At 43.8% G+C, this 14,270-nt stretch overlaps 1 protein-coding gene across 2 annotated transcripts; it reads right to left on the bottom strand.

The window, feature by feature from the left end:
• Positions 1-254: 254 nt before the first annotated feature.
• On the bottom strand, positions 255-13,975 carry TCTN3 (tectonic family member 3). Of its 2 annotated transcripts, XM_084264948.1 has the most exons (13): positions 13,653-13,975; positions 12,839-13,005; positions 10,422-10,552; positions 10,013-10,121; positions 9,825-9,943; positions 8,931-8,966; positions 8,477-8,551; positions 8,267-8,392; positions 6,866-6,961; positions 6,498-6,595; positions 5,727-5,892; positions 4,322-4,459; positions 255-1,138 (listed from the first exon to the last, which is right to left on the bottom strand). In XM_084264948.1, exons 1-13 carry the CDS (start codon positions 13,964-13,966, stop codon positions 917-919), a joined length of 1,797 nt encoding a protein of 598 aa, XP_084121074.1. In that variant the 5' UTR covers positions 13,967-13,975; the 3' UTR covers positions 255-916. The 2 variants fall into 2 exon arrangements, with proteins under 2 accessions (XP_084121074.1, XP_084121073.1); XM_084264947.1 differs by lacking the exons at positions 10,422-10,552; positions 12,839-13,005; positions 13,653-13,975 and having other exon boundaries at positions 9,825-9,930; positions 10,013-10,055.
• Positions 13,976-14,270: the final 295 nt, after the last annotated feature.

The raw sequence follows: 14,270 nt of genomic DNA, 5'->3' as shown, positions 1-14,270 counted from the left end.
CCTATGGCATGTTTGGGAACACAGTATGCAAGCCACCTCCCCTTCAACGCCAGCACTGCAGTGGGAAATAGTGGCTAAAACATGGCAAAGAAATTTGTCAGTAGCCTGAAGAAAGCAGAAACACACCAAGGGGCTTATAGAAATTTTTGAGATGCCTTCTTTAGCTTTTTCTTTGCATTTTATGCATATTCTTACATTCTAGAAGGAGACGATCTCACTATTTCAAGAAGAAAATAATCAGGAAGGAAGCTGTGACAAGTGAAATTCTGTTGTATTTCAGAGGATGGGACATACACAAAATAATTGTAAAACGCTGCTACTAATGTAAACTGATTAAAACACAAAAATTTCAAGGGAACATCTGTACTTGACATAAAATAAGGAGTCAAAATCTGTCACAGAGGCAAGGTTGTCATGTAATAAAAACAGGTTAAAGGTGACTGGCAGACATGTCTACTAATAATTCAGGGTGTCTGGGAGGGCTCCTGTATTTTAAATGTTCAGTTAGTTCCAAGTAGAAAAATCAGGTGCTTCTCCAACAGGAAAATAACCACATGCAGCTCCAAAATGCTTGGATTGAACTTCGCTCCTCTCTCCATGCTCCTTGGTTTAGAAAGCATGCTTGATTTCTGGGAACATGGAAATGTTCATTTTAATGTCCTCCTCCTTGTTCCTCATTAATGCTGTATGTCTTGATCCTTCCATCAATTGGTGTTTACCTGTAGTGATGCTCAGAGATGATACATACGGACAACAGAGGCACAAGAGGACACAGGACAGAAGCTAGCCATGTGACTTAATCCAAGAACAGAAGGCACAAAAATATCATAGGCGAGAAAAGTCTGTGTCTGGATCATATTCTGAATGTATCAATTCACTGACCAAATTTAACTATAGGTGCCATCTATTTGACCTTTCAAAACCAGAGAATACTAGACACTATTAGAATCAACAAAAAGTAGCCAGCCAGATTATCTCTGTAACTTCTTTCAACATTCAGTGCCACCCTGAATGGGAAAAAGAGGTCAAATGGGAGTTTCCAGTGTGTCTGGGGCTGGCCTCGTGGAGGCTCTGGCCATTCCGTCATGTCGGTGAAGGTAACGACAGTCAGCAAAGGCACTGTGCTCATGCTCAGGAACTGTAACAAGAAGGAAAGAACACAGAGTTTAGCAAGCTTAATACAAAAGATGCACTTCTCTCTGCAGTTGGAAACCCACTGCCAAGCAAGATGTCTTTAGGAGGGGAGGAGGTAAATGTCACACATATATTTTTTAGTGGCGCAACTCTTCTTTCCCAAAATTGATCCTCAGCAGGTAAATCTAGGGCACAAGTCTCAGGATAGATAGTAGCTACTGTGCCTCATATGCTACAGATCTCCAGAATGGAAGCACCGACAAGTTCTGCTTCAGTTAGCCTTCTATTCAGAGGAAAGACGTATCAGTTAGTTGGCAATAAGAACAGAAGCAAAGCTAGCTTTTTAATAAAATTACCTATTTATGTAACATAAGATCACTTGGCACTTTCAACAGGTGATTCCTGTCAGAAACAGGACTGCCACAAGATCTGATCCTTTCAAAAAATAAAGCAGGGACCCAACAATGTATTTATTTCTCACATTTCAGGATATTGTTTGAAAAGCGATTGGTAGGTCAATTGGTAAACATGAAATGGGTGACTAAGCTTCAAAGGCTTCAGTTCCTTTCTGTTTCCAAAGGATGCTGCAAGACAACTGATACACTTGCTGCTGAGGCTGCTTGGAGTGTCATGGCTTGGTTGGGCAGTTGCAAGACCATGCTGCTGCCAAAAGAGTAACCTCGCTCCCTGCCCTGTCTTCTGAGCTCTGTAGGCTAACCTCAAGAGAGGGAATGTACTGGCAGCATCTCTTCTGAGCTTGCACTGCTCTGTCCGTGTGCAATGACTGCCTCATTCACCTCCTGGAAACAGTCCAGAAGATTGCTTCTAGAGCAATGTCATGCAGGAAGCATTCAGAAAAGCTCCAAAACAGAATTCATGACTTCTCTTAGGAGATTCCTGTTGGAGCAGTACCTCTTCAGGCAAATTAAACACACCTTTCTGCTTAAAAAAGTAAAATGCAATGAACATTAGAGTCTTGCTGCAATATACGGTTCTACATGGAGTCTGCAAACTGCATCGTGAGCAGATTTCTTAAGTGTACTTGCATCATCAGGATGGGGCACCTCAGCCCAAAGGTGTCCCCTGAGCCTTCTCATTCCAGGGTGGCTACAAGGCAGTGCTGGGGCTCTTATCACCAAGGGAAACCTCGCTCCCTTGCAAGGAGTCTGTCTCTGGCATTCTTGCTTCCAGCCACTCTGACCCCTTGCAGCTGGGCCTTCTTGCCCTCTGTGCCAGATCATTCCTCGGTCACAAATTACCACCGCTGAGGTAGTTAGAATTAGAATTTCCTCATTGCTCCTGTCAGATATAAGTTCTTTTATAAATGAATGATGCAATCACCTTAGTCAAGAAGAAGCCTCAAAATGAGGCTTTGTGCCTCGACCTTCAAAATCTGCCTTAAAATCAGAGATTAGTGAGGGAAAAAACCCACATACACAGCCCTGCCTCAATAGCTGGGAGAAGGTGGCCACGATCAACTTCCAGCATGCTCCTGTATAGCTCTACAGCATTTACGACTGTCTTAATTTCAAGAAGTCCAAATACTGTGACCAGATGTTGTAGATCAGTGTAGAAAAGGGGATGTCTTTCCTGGGTTCTGTGTTTTCTGGTCAGTCACTAAGGCAACTCTCTGGTGACACAGGGCTGTCTAAAGGAAAAAGGTTATCTCTAAAGAATGGATAATGGAGATCTGTGCAGTGGGGAGTGACATAATTTGGAAGTAAAGCAATATACAGCATATGTGAATTATGTCACTGGAGTGCTTCAACTGGCTCCAGTTCTTAACTACTGGGTATTGTACGGACCAGTACCTCTGCTAAAATGTCTTTACTCACAACCCTAACTCATGGGCTGCTGCTGAGGAAATCAGTACTGATTACAATGGTGTGTTTTTTTCTTGTTTCTTACAATTTGCTGTGCAATGTAAGTAAAGTAATTAGCATCAGTTACTCAAGCAGATGAATCTCATAGTTCTTGACTGGCTAATCCTTACTGAGGGGTATGCACCCTGTCCTTTCACTAGGAACGCTAGCCTCCCTCCTCGGGTGGGAGTGTTGTTAATGGAGCCATACAACAGCTCAGACTTGGAAAATATCTTCATGGGGCAGGGGTGTCAGTTTGCCTCAGGGCAACATGTGCTTTATAAAGTGAACATTTTCCTAGCATGTTCTTTTCACAGACGTTGCAAGAAAGGAGGATGAAGAAGCACCATAAGACGCATCCAAACAAGTGATAGAAAATCTCATTTAGACTGAGTCTGAAGTTCAAAAAGTAGCAACAACTCAGACAGACACTTTCTGCATCATACTTCACTGCCATAACATGGGCAGCTGTCAGCTGCTCCTCCTAAAGCCCTTGCAGAGAAGTATCAGCCTTGAAATACATGTGACTTTGTGACGTCAGGAATCCAGCCTTGCACCAAAACAGGATCAACCGACTCACAGTTGGAAAAGACGATTCGTTCTCCTTTGCGGACCTGTTAGCTCCACCTTCCTGCTGGCATCACAGAATCATAGAACAGTTTGGGTTGGAAAAGACATCCAGTCCAACCCCCTGCAATGACCAGGGACATCTTCCACTAGACCAGGTTGCTCACAGGCCCATCCAATCCGACCTTCAATGTCTCCAACATGTAATCTTCTCTTAGAAACCTGCTTTCTAGCTTACCACCTTTCCTTCTAATCCTTCAAACCTGCTGCCATCAGCATTAGCCTCTTCCTCAGCTACCTTTTGATTTCAAAACCCCTGAAGGAACAGAAGTATCTTCTTGCACAGATTACCAGTGTGCTGTGGAGTCTGTGAAATACCGATCAACTCAAATTCCGTATCAAAGCCTTATGAGACAACTAGATAAACCATGTAATTATTGAATGTTTGTAACCACAGCTTTATACTAAGCATAATTAAAGTTTGAAGTTTGAGTCTTGAAGTGGCAAAAGATGGTTTGGAGTTGGAAAAAAAGTACCTTTCCAGCCGTACAACTGACTAGGGACAGCAGTTGTAAGACCGTAAAACCATTTTCTGCTGTGGAGGTATCAAATACAAACTCTTCCCACTGGAATCAGACCACTGCCAAAGTTCAGTACATCTCAACATTTCAAGACCATTTGATTCCTAGTTTCTTAAACAATCTTTGAATCCCATTTAATTACGTCTGTGTGTGAGGGAGAGGTTTTAAATTCCATACCTTCAGGGGGTGACACTGATAAAAGTACCGTGCACCCAGTATTTGAGCTTGTGGGTTGGACAGGAGGCCCATCTTAGTCCACAATATCTGTATCTCTAGGGTCACAGGAATCACGCAACAGGAAGTGCAATTCACAGCCTGAAAATAAAATATATGGCAAACACCTTAATATCACAGAATCACAGAGCATTAGGAGTTGGGAGGAACCTCGAAAGATCATCTAGTCCAACCCCTGCCAGAGCAGGATCACCCAGACTAAATCCCACAGGAACATGTCCAGAATCACAGGGTTTGAACGTCTCCGGAGAAGGAGACTCCCCAACCTCTCTGGGTAGCCTGTCCCAGGGCTCCATCACCCTCACAGTGACAAAGTTCCTCCTGACATTCCCATGGAACTTTCCCTGCTCCAGCTTACACCCACTGGCCCTTGTCCTGTTGCTGTCATCCCTGAGCAGAGCCTGGCTCCAGCCTCCTGACTTTCACCCTTTACATATTTATAAACATTAAAGAGGTCACCCCTCAGTCTCCTCCAGGCTAAAGAGGCCCAGCTCCCCCAGCCTCTCCTCATAAGGAAGGTGTTCCACTCCCCTAATCATCTTGGTGGCCCTGTGCTGGACTCCTTCAGGGAGTTCTATGCCCTCTTGAACTGAGGGGCAAATATAATATAGTATTATATACAGTATATAGTAATAATATAGTATTTAAAGGTTTAAAAAAGGACCATTATGGTCAAAGTCTAATATATTGGATAGCATAGGTCACAGAACCTGAATCAGTCACTTCAGCACTAATCCTACAACTTCTGATCAGGTCAGTTTAGAGCAATATCCATCTCCTCGTCATCTCATTTCCAGGCAGATTTTGTCTGAGTTCTACAGCTTGGATTTTGCATTCCATTGGCCCATTTCTTGAAAGATTAATAGTTATTAATATATTATTTCTCTCCTCCGTAAATACTTGTATTGCAAACATTTACCTTGATTAGGTAACATATAAAAATCCTAAGAAACTGAAAAAGAATTATTATCCTGGTTACTTCCTATTAATTTGATGCTTTTAACCAGGTAGTGTTAGTTCTAGAAGACCATCAGAAAACTAGGTAATAGAACATTTGATTCAGTATTAAACTCTTTTTGCCCATTTAAATAGCAGGCATGGGATTCAAGAGAGTGTAAATCTGACAGGGTGAGATTTTCTTGTTTGTTTAGTAAGAATCCTAATAATATGAACCATAAAAAGAAGGGCTGTTTTAAGACCCCTGATAGTCAGTGGATGGCTACATAAAGAAAGTAACCCCAGATGATCAAGCTGGTTCCTTTTTTCCAATGCCCACACTTCCTCATGGAAATACAACGGTATGAAAGGGAAAATATGCACAGTTGGGGTTTTATTTGATTCATATTACCTGCATACTGCAGTTCTGAATCAGAATGGTTGTCCACTCTTCTGCCTGGGTTGGATGAGCAGTGCCAGTTATAGCAACGTCCCCTGCTCCATTCATCCCCTGAAGAGCCTTGTACAGCTTCTGCTGGATGTAACTACAGTTACTTTCTTCCAGCATTGGGGATAGGCTGGAAATAAGAAAATAACAGCTCTGACAAAGTGATTCCCAGGAGAGGAAAAAAGGAAAAAACTATCAACATCCTTCCTTTGTAATGAGTATTTCTTCTGCTCTTGTAATGTATCAACAGAATCATTGTTGAGGTAACTGTTATTAAATGGATGCAGTTTCAATCATCTCTGCAGTAAGAAGGGAGAAGATGAATATGGCAGGGTAACACATGATAAAGAAAACTGACAGCTCTTTAGCCATTCTTATCACAAAATGATGATTGAAATCATCAAAACCAATCACTTTTTAAGTGATTTTTAAACAATCACATTATAATTCACTCCTCAAATACAAACTCTACCCTTGCCCAAGATGTGTTGCCAGACTACAGCCTCAAAGTGTTCCAGAAGACCTTCAGAATATTCAGATTGTTCCAGAGGTGCCCCCATATCTCCAATATTTAAATCTTCTTAAGAGTACATGAAAAATCTCTACAGAGCTGGGAAAGGTCAACAAAAATGTTGACATTGGGAAAGGACCTGTGAGAGACTACGGAAAACCATGCTAAGTGAGTCTATGCCTTCCAAATGTGCCAGGAAGAGTGACTGCAAAGCATGTTGTTACCTGAGCTTGCAGCCTGTCCTCATATTTCTTCCAAATTGCACTGTATGTCTGAGGAACTGTGAGCAACTTCCATCACCTCTGCTCTGTAAAATGCTCATCTGACAGACTGCGTGTCAAGGAGCCAAACGAAAATATACACAGACAACACAGGACACCCAACTTGTATTTAACAACCCTCCCCCCACAGTCCTCCTTATCCCTATCACAGGACTACAACTCAGTCATAAGCAAAAGGCCTGCTGATGACTGCAGTGTAATACTGAGGTATGCCCTTGCAGGTAAAGGTAGAAGCTCAGAACTCCAGACAGTAGAGTACCAGAAGTCAAACAACCCAGTGATAAATAAAGCGTGAGAGCAGAAAAGGATACATGCTGCATGGCACCACTGTTTGCAATCAACAGTGGTGCTCCAGTGATATAGCCAGGGTTTCCACTTCTAGGCAGCCTGTCAGAGAGAGCCCTGGTCTGCAAAGAGGCAAAGGGAAGAAACGAAGGAAGAGGAAAACATTAGCACCAATGAGATCCTCTCATCTCAGAAGATCAAATTTGCATTCTCAAAAATGTAAATATAGCCCATTTTTTGAACGACTGCACATTACACACTACTAAAACCTCTGTTGTTTCCAAATGCTCTTTCTTACCTGGCAAATTCATCTGCAGTCTGGGAGATAAAAAACCCTCAATGTTGGTGCCCTGAAATGTGGATACTACCAGGACAGTTTTTGAGACAACACATTCCTACTGCTCAGCATTTGTCTCTAAGGAAGTGAACGTATCAGTCTGGGCAATTATACAGATGATCTGCAGAACAACCCCTGCCTTGACCCCAGTTATGAGTGGCAGATTCCACTTCTAAATTGCTTTATGAGGAGAGGTTCTGGGGCTAGCTTCAGCAAGGTTGCACTGAGGTCACCACTTACCCACTTCATGTTGCCTCTACGAGACAAGGTTTATATGAACTTCAACACACATTAGTATTTCCCAGATGTCCACCTTCTCCATAGTAAGCCTTTTCCCCATTGAAAAGGAAAAGTTAGTAAATACCTGGAATAAATTTAGCAACTTCGCTCAAAAAAACCACTGAACAGCTCAGATAAAACAGCAGCTCCAACTTTTTCCTTCACAAGACTGTACTGGCGACAGTGATTTCATCCTCCCCTCTTCTGCCCACAACAAAAACCACAACCCAAACCAAAAGAACAACTAAAAATAGTCAGCCCCTTCAAACTTATGCAGTGCAAGACTACATGCCTTTGTTGTGGAGAGGTAGGGGCTGACCTTTACCCCCTAGTGACAAGTGACAGGACAAGAGGAAGTGGCCTCAAGTTATGCCAGGGGACCTTTATATTGGATATTAGGAAAAACTTCCTCACAGAGAGGGTTGTTAGACATTGGGGAATGGGGGATGCCCAGGGAAGTGGTGGAGTCTCCATCCCTGGAGGTATTTAAAAGATGGTTAGATGTGGTGCTCAGGCACCCGGTTTAGTAGTGTTTTTGGCAGGTCCGGGTATGGTTGGACTTGATGACCTACAAGGTCCCTTCCACCCAAGACAATTCTATGATTCTATGTTTGTACCGAGCCTGAATTTTTCTACTAACATGGTTTACTGGAGATCAGAGCAATGTCCCCTCCTTCTTCGACCAGGGTTCTGGTACCGACATACCATACTGACACTGCTCTAATCTCTTCACATCTCATCAGTACAAAACAGGGTCACAAACTTCAGGATACCAACTCTGTAAGAGCCCAGGGATGATGGAGACACTGACCCAGAAGTGCAAAGTGAAGTGCTGCTGCAGAGAGGATCCTGAGTTCCCAGGTATGCTGGTCACTTTGAACCGGACAGAAACACTCTGAATCCCATGTGTGCTACTGTATTCTATCTCATATATAACCTGAAAGTCCAATTCAGAGAAGAATCAGAGGCACGTAATAGGGCAATGACTTCATGCTGCCCAAAGGAAAGAGAATTCAGATACCTCAGAAACAGCATCATGACATGTGTTGTGTTTCATGTGGGGAGCTCCAGGCGGTGCAACTGCAGTGACTGTTACCTGGAGACAGTAAGCATATTAACAATTAGCAACTCTTTTCCACCGCTCTTACATCCAAGTCAAATTTATCTCCCTGCTGCAGCTGTGACCTGTGGACACACCACCACGCTCCAGATGACCCATTTCTTTTTTCTAAGAAAAGAAGCTACCTCCCTGACTCCAGCCCTGTCTACACCCATTCGTTTAAAAGTACTTCTTTCCTTATATCCCTGTTTTTTTCCTATCATGACTCACTTTTGTCCAATAAATCTTGTCTCAGACAGAGAATATTCCCATTCTCCCAAGTTTCCAACCCAAGTGCATTACTATGAATGCCTAAGATTCCACATATATTTTGTTTCAGAAGCAAAAGTTATTGTCATTGGCAACAGTGACTGACCTTCATGGACTGCACAATGGTGTCATTAACTGGGACCTGGGAAAAACAAACAAACCAATATACAACACCAAAAATCCAATACATTTTCTGGTTTTGCAATTGCCCGAAGTCATGAAACAAGCCCTAAACAGAGTCTGCATATTATACTGATAGAAAATACTTTCTTTATTCCAGAAGTGTAAAACTTGGCATCAATTTGTGATCCAGACATCACAGATACAGCCCACAGAGAGCCTTTTTAGAGTATCATAAGCCAAATTTTATTCTCAGCCCTTCTAATGACTTAGCCTTAATAAAGTGTTAATATTTACACTGCCATTTCATCTTGTATGGCCGGAGAAACTCTACAAGGCAAGAGGAAATATTTTGCTGTTAACATTCATTAACACCAACATGATGAACCCTGAACAACAATCTTTTATTTTGACATTACTATCAGGATAAATAATGGAGAAATTGATATGGAATTCAATCTATGAATGTAAATAAAGCTAATATTAGTAGCTGGCCTTAATTTTAGAAATAACATACTGTGTAAAATCCTCATTCTTTACTAAGCATGTGCATTGCTTGGTTGATCAAGTTGATGGAATAGGTAGAAATACTCTGATAAAAAGTCTAGTTAAAATGTCATTAAAATTATGAACTATCAATGAAGTACCTATTGAATGTATTAAGAATTTTCTAATAACCAAAATTTATTGGAAAGTTGTTTGAATTCAGGAATTATCGCTGATTATGACATTTTTATCAGGATTTTAATGAAGAAGGCCTTAGCAATTGGGAAATCAGGGATGACGTATCAGATGACCTTTAGTTCTCCAGTTAGCTAAAGCTGCAGTGGGAAGTCAAGCAAATAAGACGATGAGCAAAAGGAAGGAATATGACACGCACCTTTAGCACTGTGAAGTCACGGTAGTATGAAGCAGCATTTAGGGCAGGGTCAGCAATGCAGCTCTTGCTTAAATTGGCAAAAATCCGAGTACAACTTGTAGTTTTACTGTCCAGGAAGCCTGAGTTAAGACATGACAACAGATAAAACAGATGCGAATCATCTGAGAAATTCCCTCCACTTTACTAACCAGCAGGATTTCCATCAACACAAAGTCCGCTCGCTCCCATTTCTGATGGCTGTCTCAGCATGCTCAGTACAGAGGATGATTCAGAGTAGATCAGGATTGGATCACCAGCCTGAAAGACAATTTGGAGAACTAACTGTGGAATACTAAGGCCAAGCACATGGGTGATGACATCATCACAGCCCAGGGGCAAATTCATAATTCTCATCATACACCCAGCTTTCTATAAAGGATCATCCAAAGTTTTAAATACAACTAGTCAGAAACTTTTTTACACAACAAGAAATTAAAAGAACTGAGAGGCAATATGGATTATAGGTAGTAAAATAAGAATTTTTCTTGTTTGATTCCATTACAGACAGCTTTAGGAAAAAGGCACCTGCAAACTGTTTGCTCTCTTCTTTCCACTCACCCGGTAAAAGGCAGAGAACGATGGCTGGACTTGTGATGGAGCTAAGAAAGAGTATCTGCTGTACTTCCCCGCGAATTTTAAAAAATCAGATTCTTTGATATCTGGTGGGTGTTGGAGAAGGTTCAGCTTTGCTATAGATTGGGGGGGGGGGGAAAAAGAAATCGATCAATATCAAATTACTAGAAAACACAGATCTTAGAAAAAGTAAATATAGTGCCAGTATTTTCAAAAGGAACAGCTTCAGGAATTAGAAGTTAGGTAGTTGTTGCAGAATGGCTTGAGAAGCAAGGCCATGAGCCTATGGAGCAGTTGTTCAAGCAGACGCTTGTGTAGCTTAGTAAGACTAGGCCCCACGCCATCTTGGTGAGAACAGGAGGGTCAACAATCGGTCAGCGTATTCTTGTGTATCGTGCAGCAAGGCCACAAGATGTGGGAGCAGGAGGTGTGATAAGGATTCAGTGCTCCTGGGACTGAGAAAGAGACATGATTCCCAAGCTGCAAGATGGGTGGAGTATGTAAATGTAACCTTTAGTTAAGAGCCAATTAGAATACAACAAGTATAACATGTGGTAGGAATAGTATAAAATAGTATAAAAGGAAGTGTGTGCTTGCAATAAAGTTGAAGTTGCTTTATCAATCACATTGATTGGCTGCATTCTTCCCTCTCATGGCGGCAGCTAGTGACTTTTATGAATTAATCTGTAACAACACTGCTTACAGGCTAATATGAATTATAAATGTGATGATATAATGAACACTGATTTGTACTATTAGCACACCACAGTGACTTTCAAAAAGCATGAAAACAGCCTAAAAGAACTATCTTGCTATGTGCTAAGATGTTCAAATTAGACACTTGTGATATTTTAACAATACGACCAATATGTGAGTTCACTAAAAGCAACATTAAACCGAACCCAAAAAATTAAGGTTGGTGAAACCCTAAGAAAGTATGAATAGAGAAATAGGCATCTGAAAAACCCAGACCTTCTATTGGTATCCCAGTGATACCCTCCTCACCCCATGGTATTCAGTGTCATTACAATGTTATAATGCATTCAATTATTACTGCTCAAACATTAAAGTCATAAAATGGCAAATTAAGGACATACCATGTAGAATCATCCTGAAATACTTGTTTGAAAAATAAACTTTTTAATTCATCCAAATAAAACATCTTACAATGTTCCAAGGACTACAGATCATACCAACAGGAGTGAGTGGCAGTATCTTCTACAGTACCACAAAGAATTTAGGTAGTCACAGAATCACCAGGCTGGAAAAGCCCTTTAAGCTCTTCGAGTCCAACGATTCCTGTCCTGTGCTAAACCATCTCCCTGAGCACCTCATCTCCCCGCCTGTTAAACACACCCAGGGGTGGGGACTCAGCCCCCTCCCTGGGCAGCCTGTGCCACAGCCCCACAACTCTGCCAGGGAAGCTTTTCCCTCCCATCTGAGTTGACCCTGCCCTGGCACAGCTTGAGCCCATTGCCCCTTGTCCCATCTCCTGTCCCCTGGGCCCCTTGTCGAGTAGGTTGGGTTGTGGGGGGTGTGGGTTGTGTGTGTCTGAAACTTCAGCTCTCAGTGCAATTCTGCTGTTTGAGGACAGAACAGATCCTCAGATGTACAGAGCAGCAAGCAGGAATAAAAGATTTTTTATATCCAAATAGGGCATTAGTCAGGCAGTCAACTAAATCTTTTAAGGCGATAAAGGCCAAAGGAGCTCCTAGAAGGTTCACAAGAAGAGCTGCAAAGAGCAGCTTTCTTTTATTCACTTGGGGATGGATAGATGGGTAGATAGATGGGTAGATAGATGGATGGTTGGACTTGATGATCTAAGGGGTTCATTCCAACCAAGACAATTCTCCAGTTCTAAAGCTGAAGAGAGAGAAAAATAGTATGTGTTCAAATGTGAGACCCCAGTGAATGTCAATGAATGCCAGAGTTGGACATAAGATCAGTCAAATGAAGTATACAATGTGGAAGACAGAAAGAAAAAAGAAATGTTAATGACATACCCTACAAGAATATATGATTACTAGAGAAAAATAATTGTCAGCAGAAAATTTGAAATAAGCATACAAACCAAAAAATCCAAGATATGGTAAGAAATTACTTCCTGAAAAGGAAAATAGTGGTATATTTCCATAATCAGCCCTTATTTGCTGCTCTAGGTGTAGCAAGCTAAGTAAGGTATCTCAGATACAAAAGCAACTGACAAAGGCTAACTGGCATTTAGCTATAGACCTGAGTGCAATGAACCTTGTCTTTGGGACCCCAAATGACTATGGTCTCTCTGGAACTATAATAGCCCAAAAAATCAGTAACAATTACAATATTTAAGTTATTTAAAAAGAAAGGATTCCCTATGCAGAGGCAATCTATGAATTAAATGTGTGGAAAGAAAAGTTACTCACAGTCATCCAGCTGCACGCAGAACAGCAGATCATGTCGGCCAGGAACAGCAACAGTGTCAGTAGGATAAGGGACGTTACTTCTGAACAGGAGTGAGCTTTCCACACACACTCGACTCACAGACCTGTAAAGATGAGCCCCTCCCTCCCCCAGCACACCATTAAAGAGGCTATTCTTGCATAATTTTGTATTTTACATTATTAAATGCCAGCAACGGAACACAGTATTATTACATTTCATCGGCTTGCGTTGATTATAATCTACAGAAAGCCTCTCATCACTGTAAGCCTTGTGGATACTCTCTGTATATTTAGAAATCACCCCAAAATTCCCTGGAACAAAAACTGGCAAAGAAATTCAATGCCTGCGTATCACAGCCCCTCCCAGTACTCCTCACAACTGCAGTCTGCAAAGACAGGGCTCACCCACACAGTTTACTCCCCAAATAGCTTTGAGCGTCGTCCTCAGTTACAGCCTCTCGCAGACTGTAATGGCTTTACCGTCTCCCAGTCCCATATTACAGTTGTTCCCCAAGTCAAGACTTCCCGGTCCCCTCGCCAACAGCTCTATCATGGAGCGACCCAGCCCAGCTTTACCTGGGCCGTTAAGATGTCGGCCCGGGAAGCCCTTCCAAGCCTCGACTCGGAATTAAGCTGCCCCCGCGTCCGCGATAGCGGCAAACATGATAGCGGAACTAACGCGGCCGAACCGCCGCGCCCGTCGGCTGGCGGGTCTCGGTCCCCCCCGCCCCCCCTCGGCCCAGCGCGGCAGTACCGGGCCGGTGCCGGAAGCAGCGGGAACCCGTCCCCCGCCCACCTGCTGCCGCCAGAGAGACGAGACGAGTCAGCGACGCCGGGGTCGCGCAGGCTGCAGGCGACCGGAACGTGGCGGGCGAGGAAGACGCCGGCGGCCCGCGGGGTGCGGCGGCGTAGCGGAAGAACAGGAGGGCCGCGGCGCGGCCCGGCGGCGACGACCGGGGTGCCGGGTCGGCCCGCGCGGGCTCGGCGGGAGGCCGTTCTCTCGTTTTGCGGAGCAGCCCGATGCCCAAGCCCCGCGGCGGCTGCAGGCGGAGGCCCAGGGCTGCAGGCGGCCAGCAGCAGGGCCAGCAGCAGCCCCCAGGTCCCACGCATGGCATCCCCTCGTCGCTACGAGACGCGCCCCCCATCCCTGCGGACGAGCGCGTAGGTCCAGCGCATGCGCGACCGCGCTCGCTCCCGCCTCCGCGTTGGGGGCGTCCAGTGAGGGGCTGGTGCGGGGTGTTGACCGGTTTCGCTTTGCGGCGCTGTGCTTCTGCGACCGGAGGGCTTGTGGTCGTCCCAGGGGCCTGCTGGGAAGCCGGGGAGGCCTTTGCCGCGGGGGCCTTGGGGGAGAGCAGCGTGAGCGGCGGTGGGACCTCTCGCAAACAGTGCTCCCCCGCCGGGCGGCTGGTGTGCT

The sequence above is a fragment of the Gallinula chloropus genome, assembly GCF_964237585.1.
Source record: "Gallinula chloropus genome assembly, chromosome: 5".
Taxonomy (NCBI): domain Eukaryota; kingdom Metazoa; phylum Chordata; class Aves; order Gruiformes; family Rallidae; genus Gallinula; species Gallinula chloropus.
This window is presented reverse-complemented; position numbering and strand designations above follow the sequence as displayed.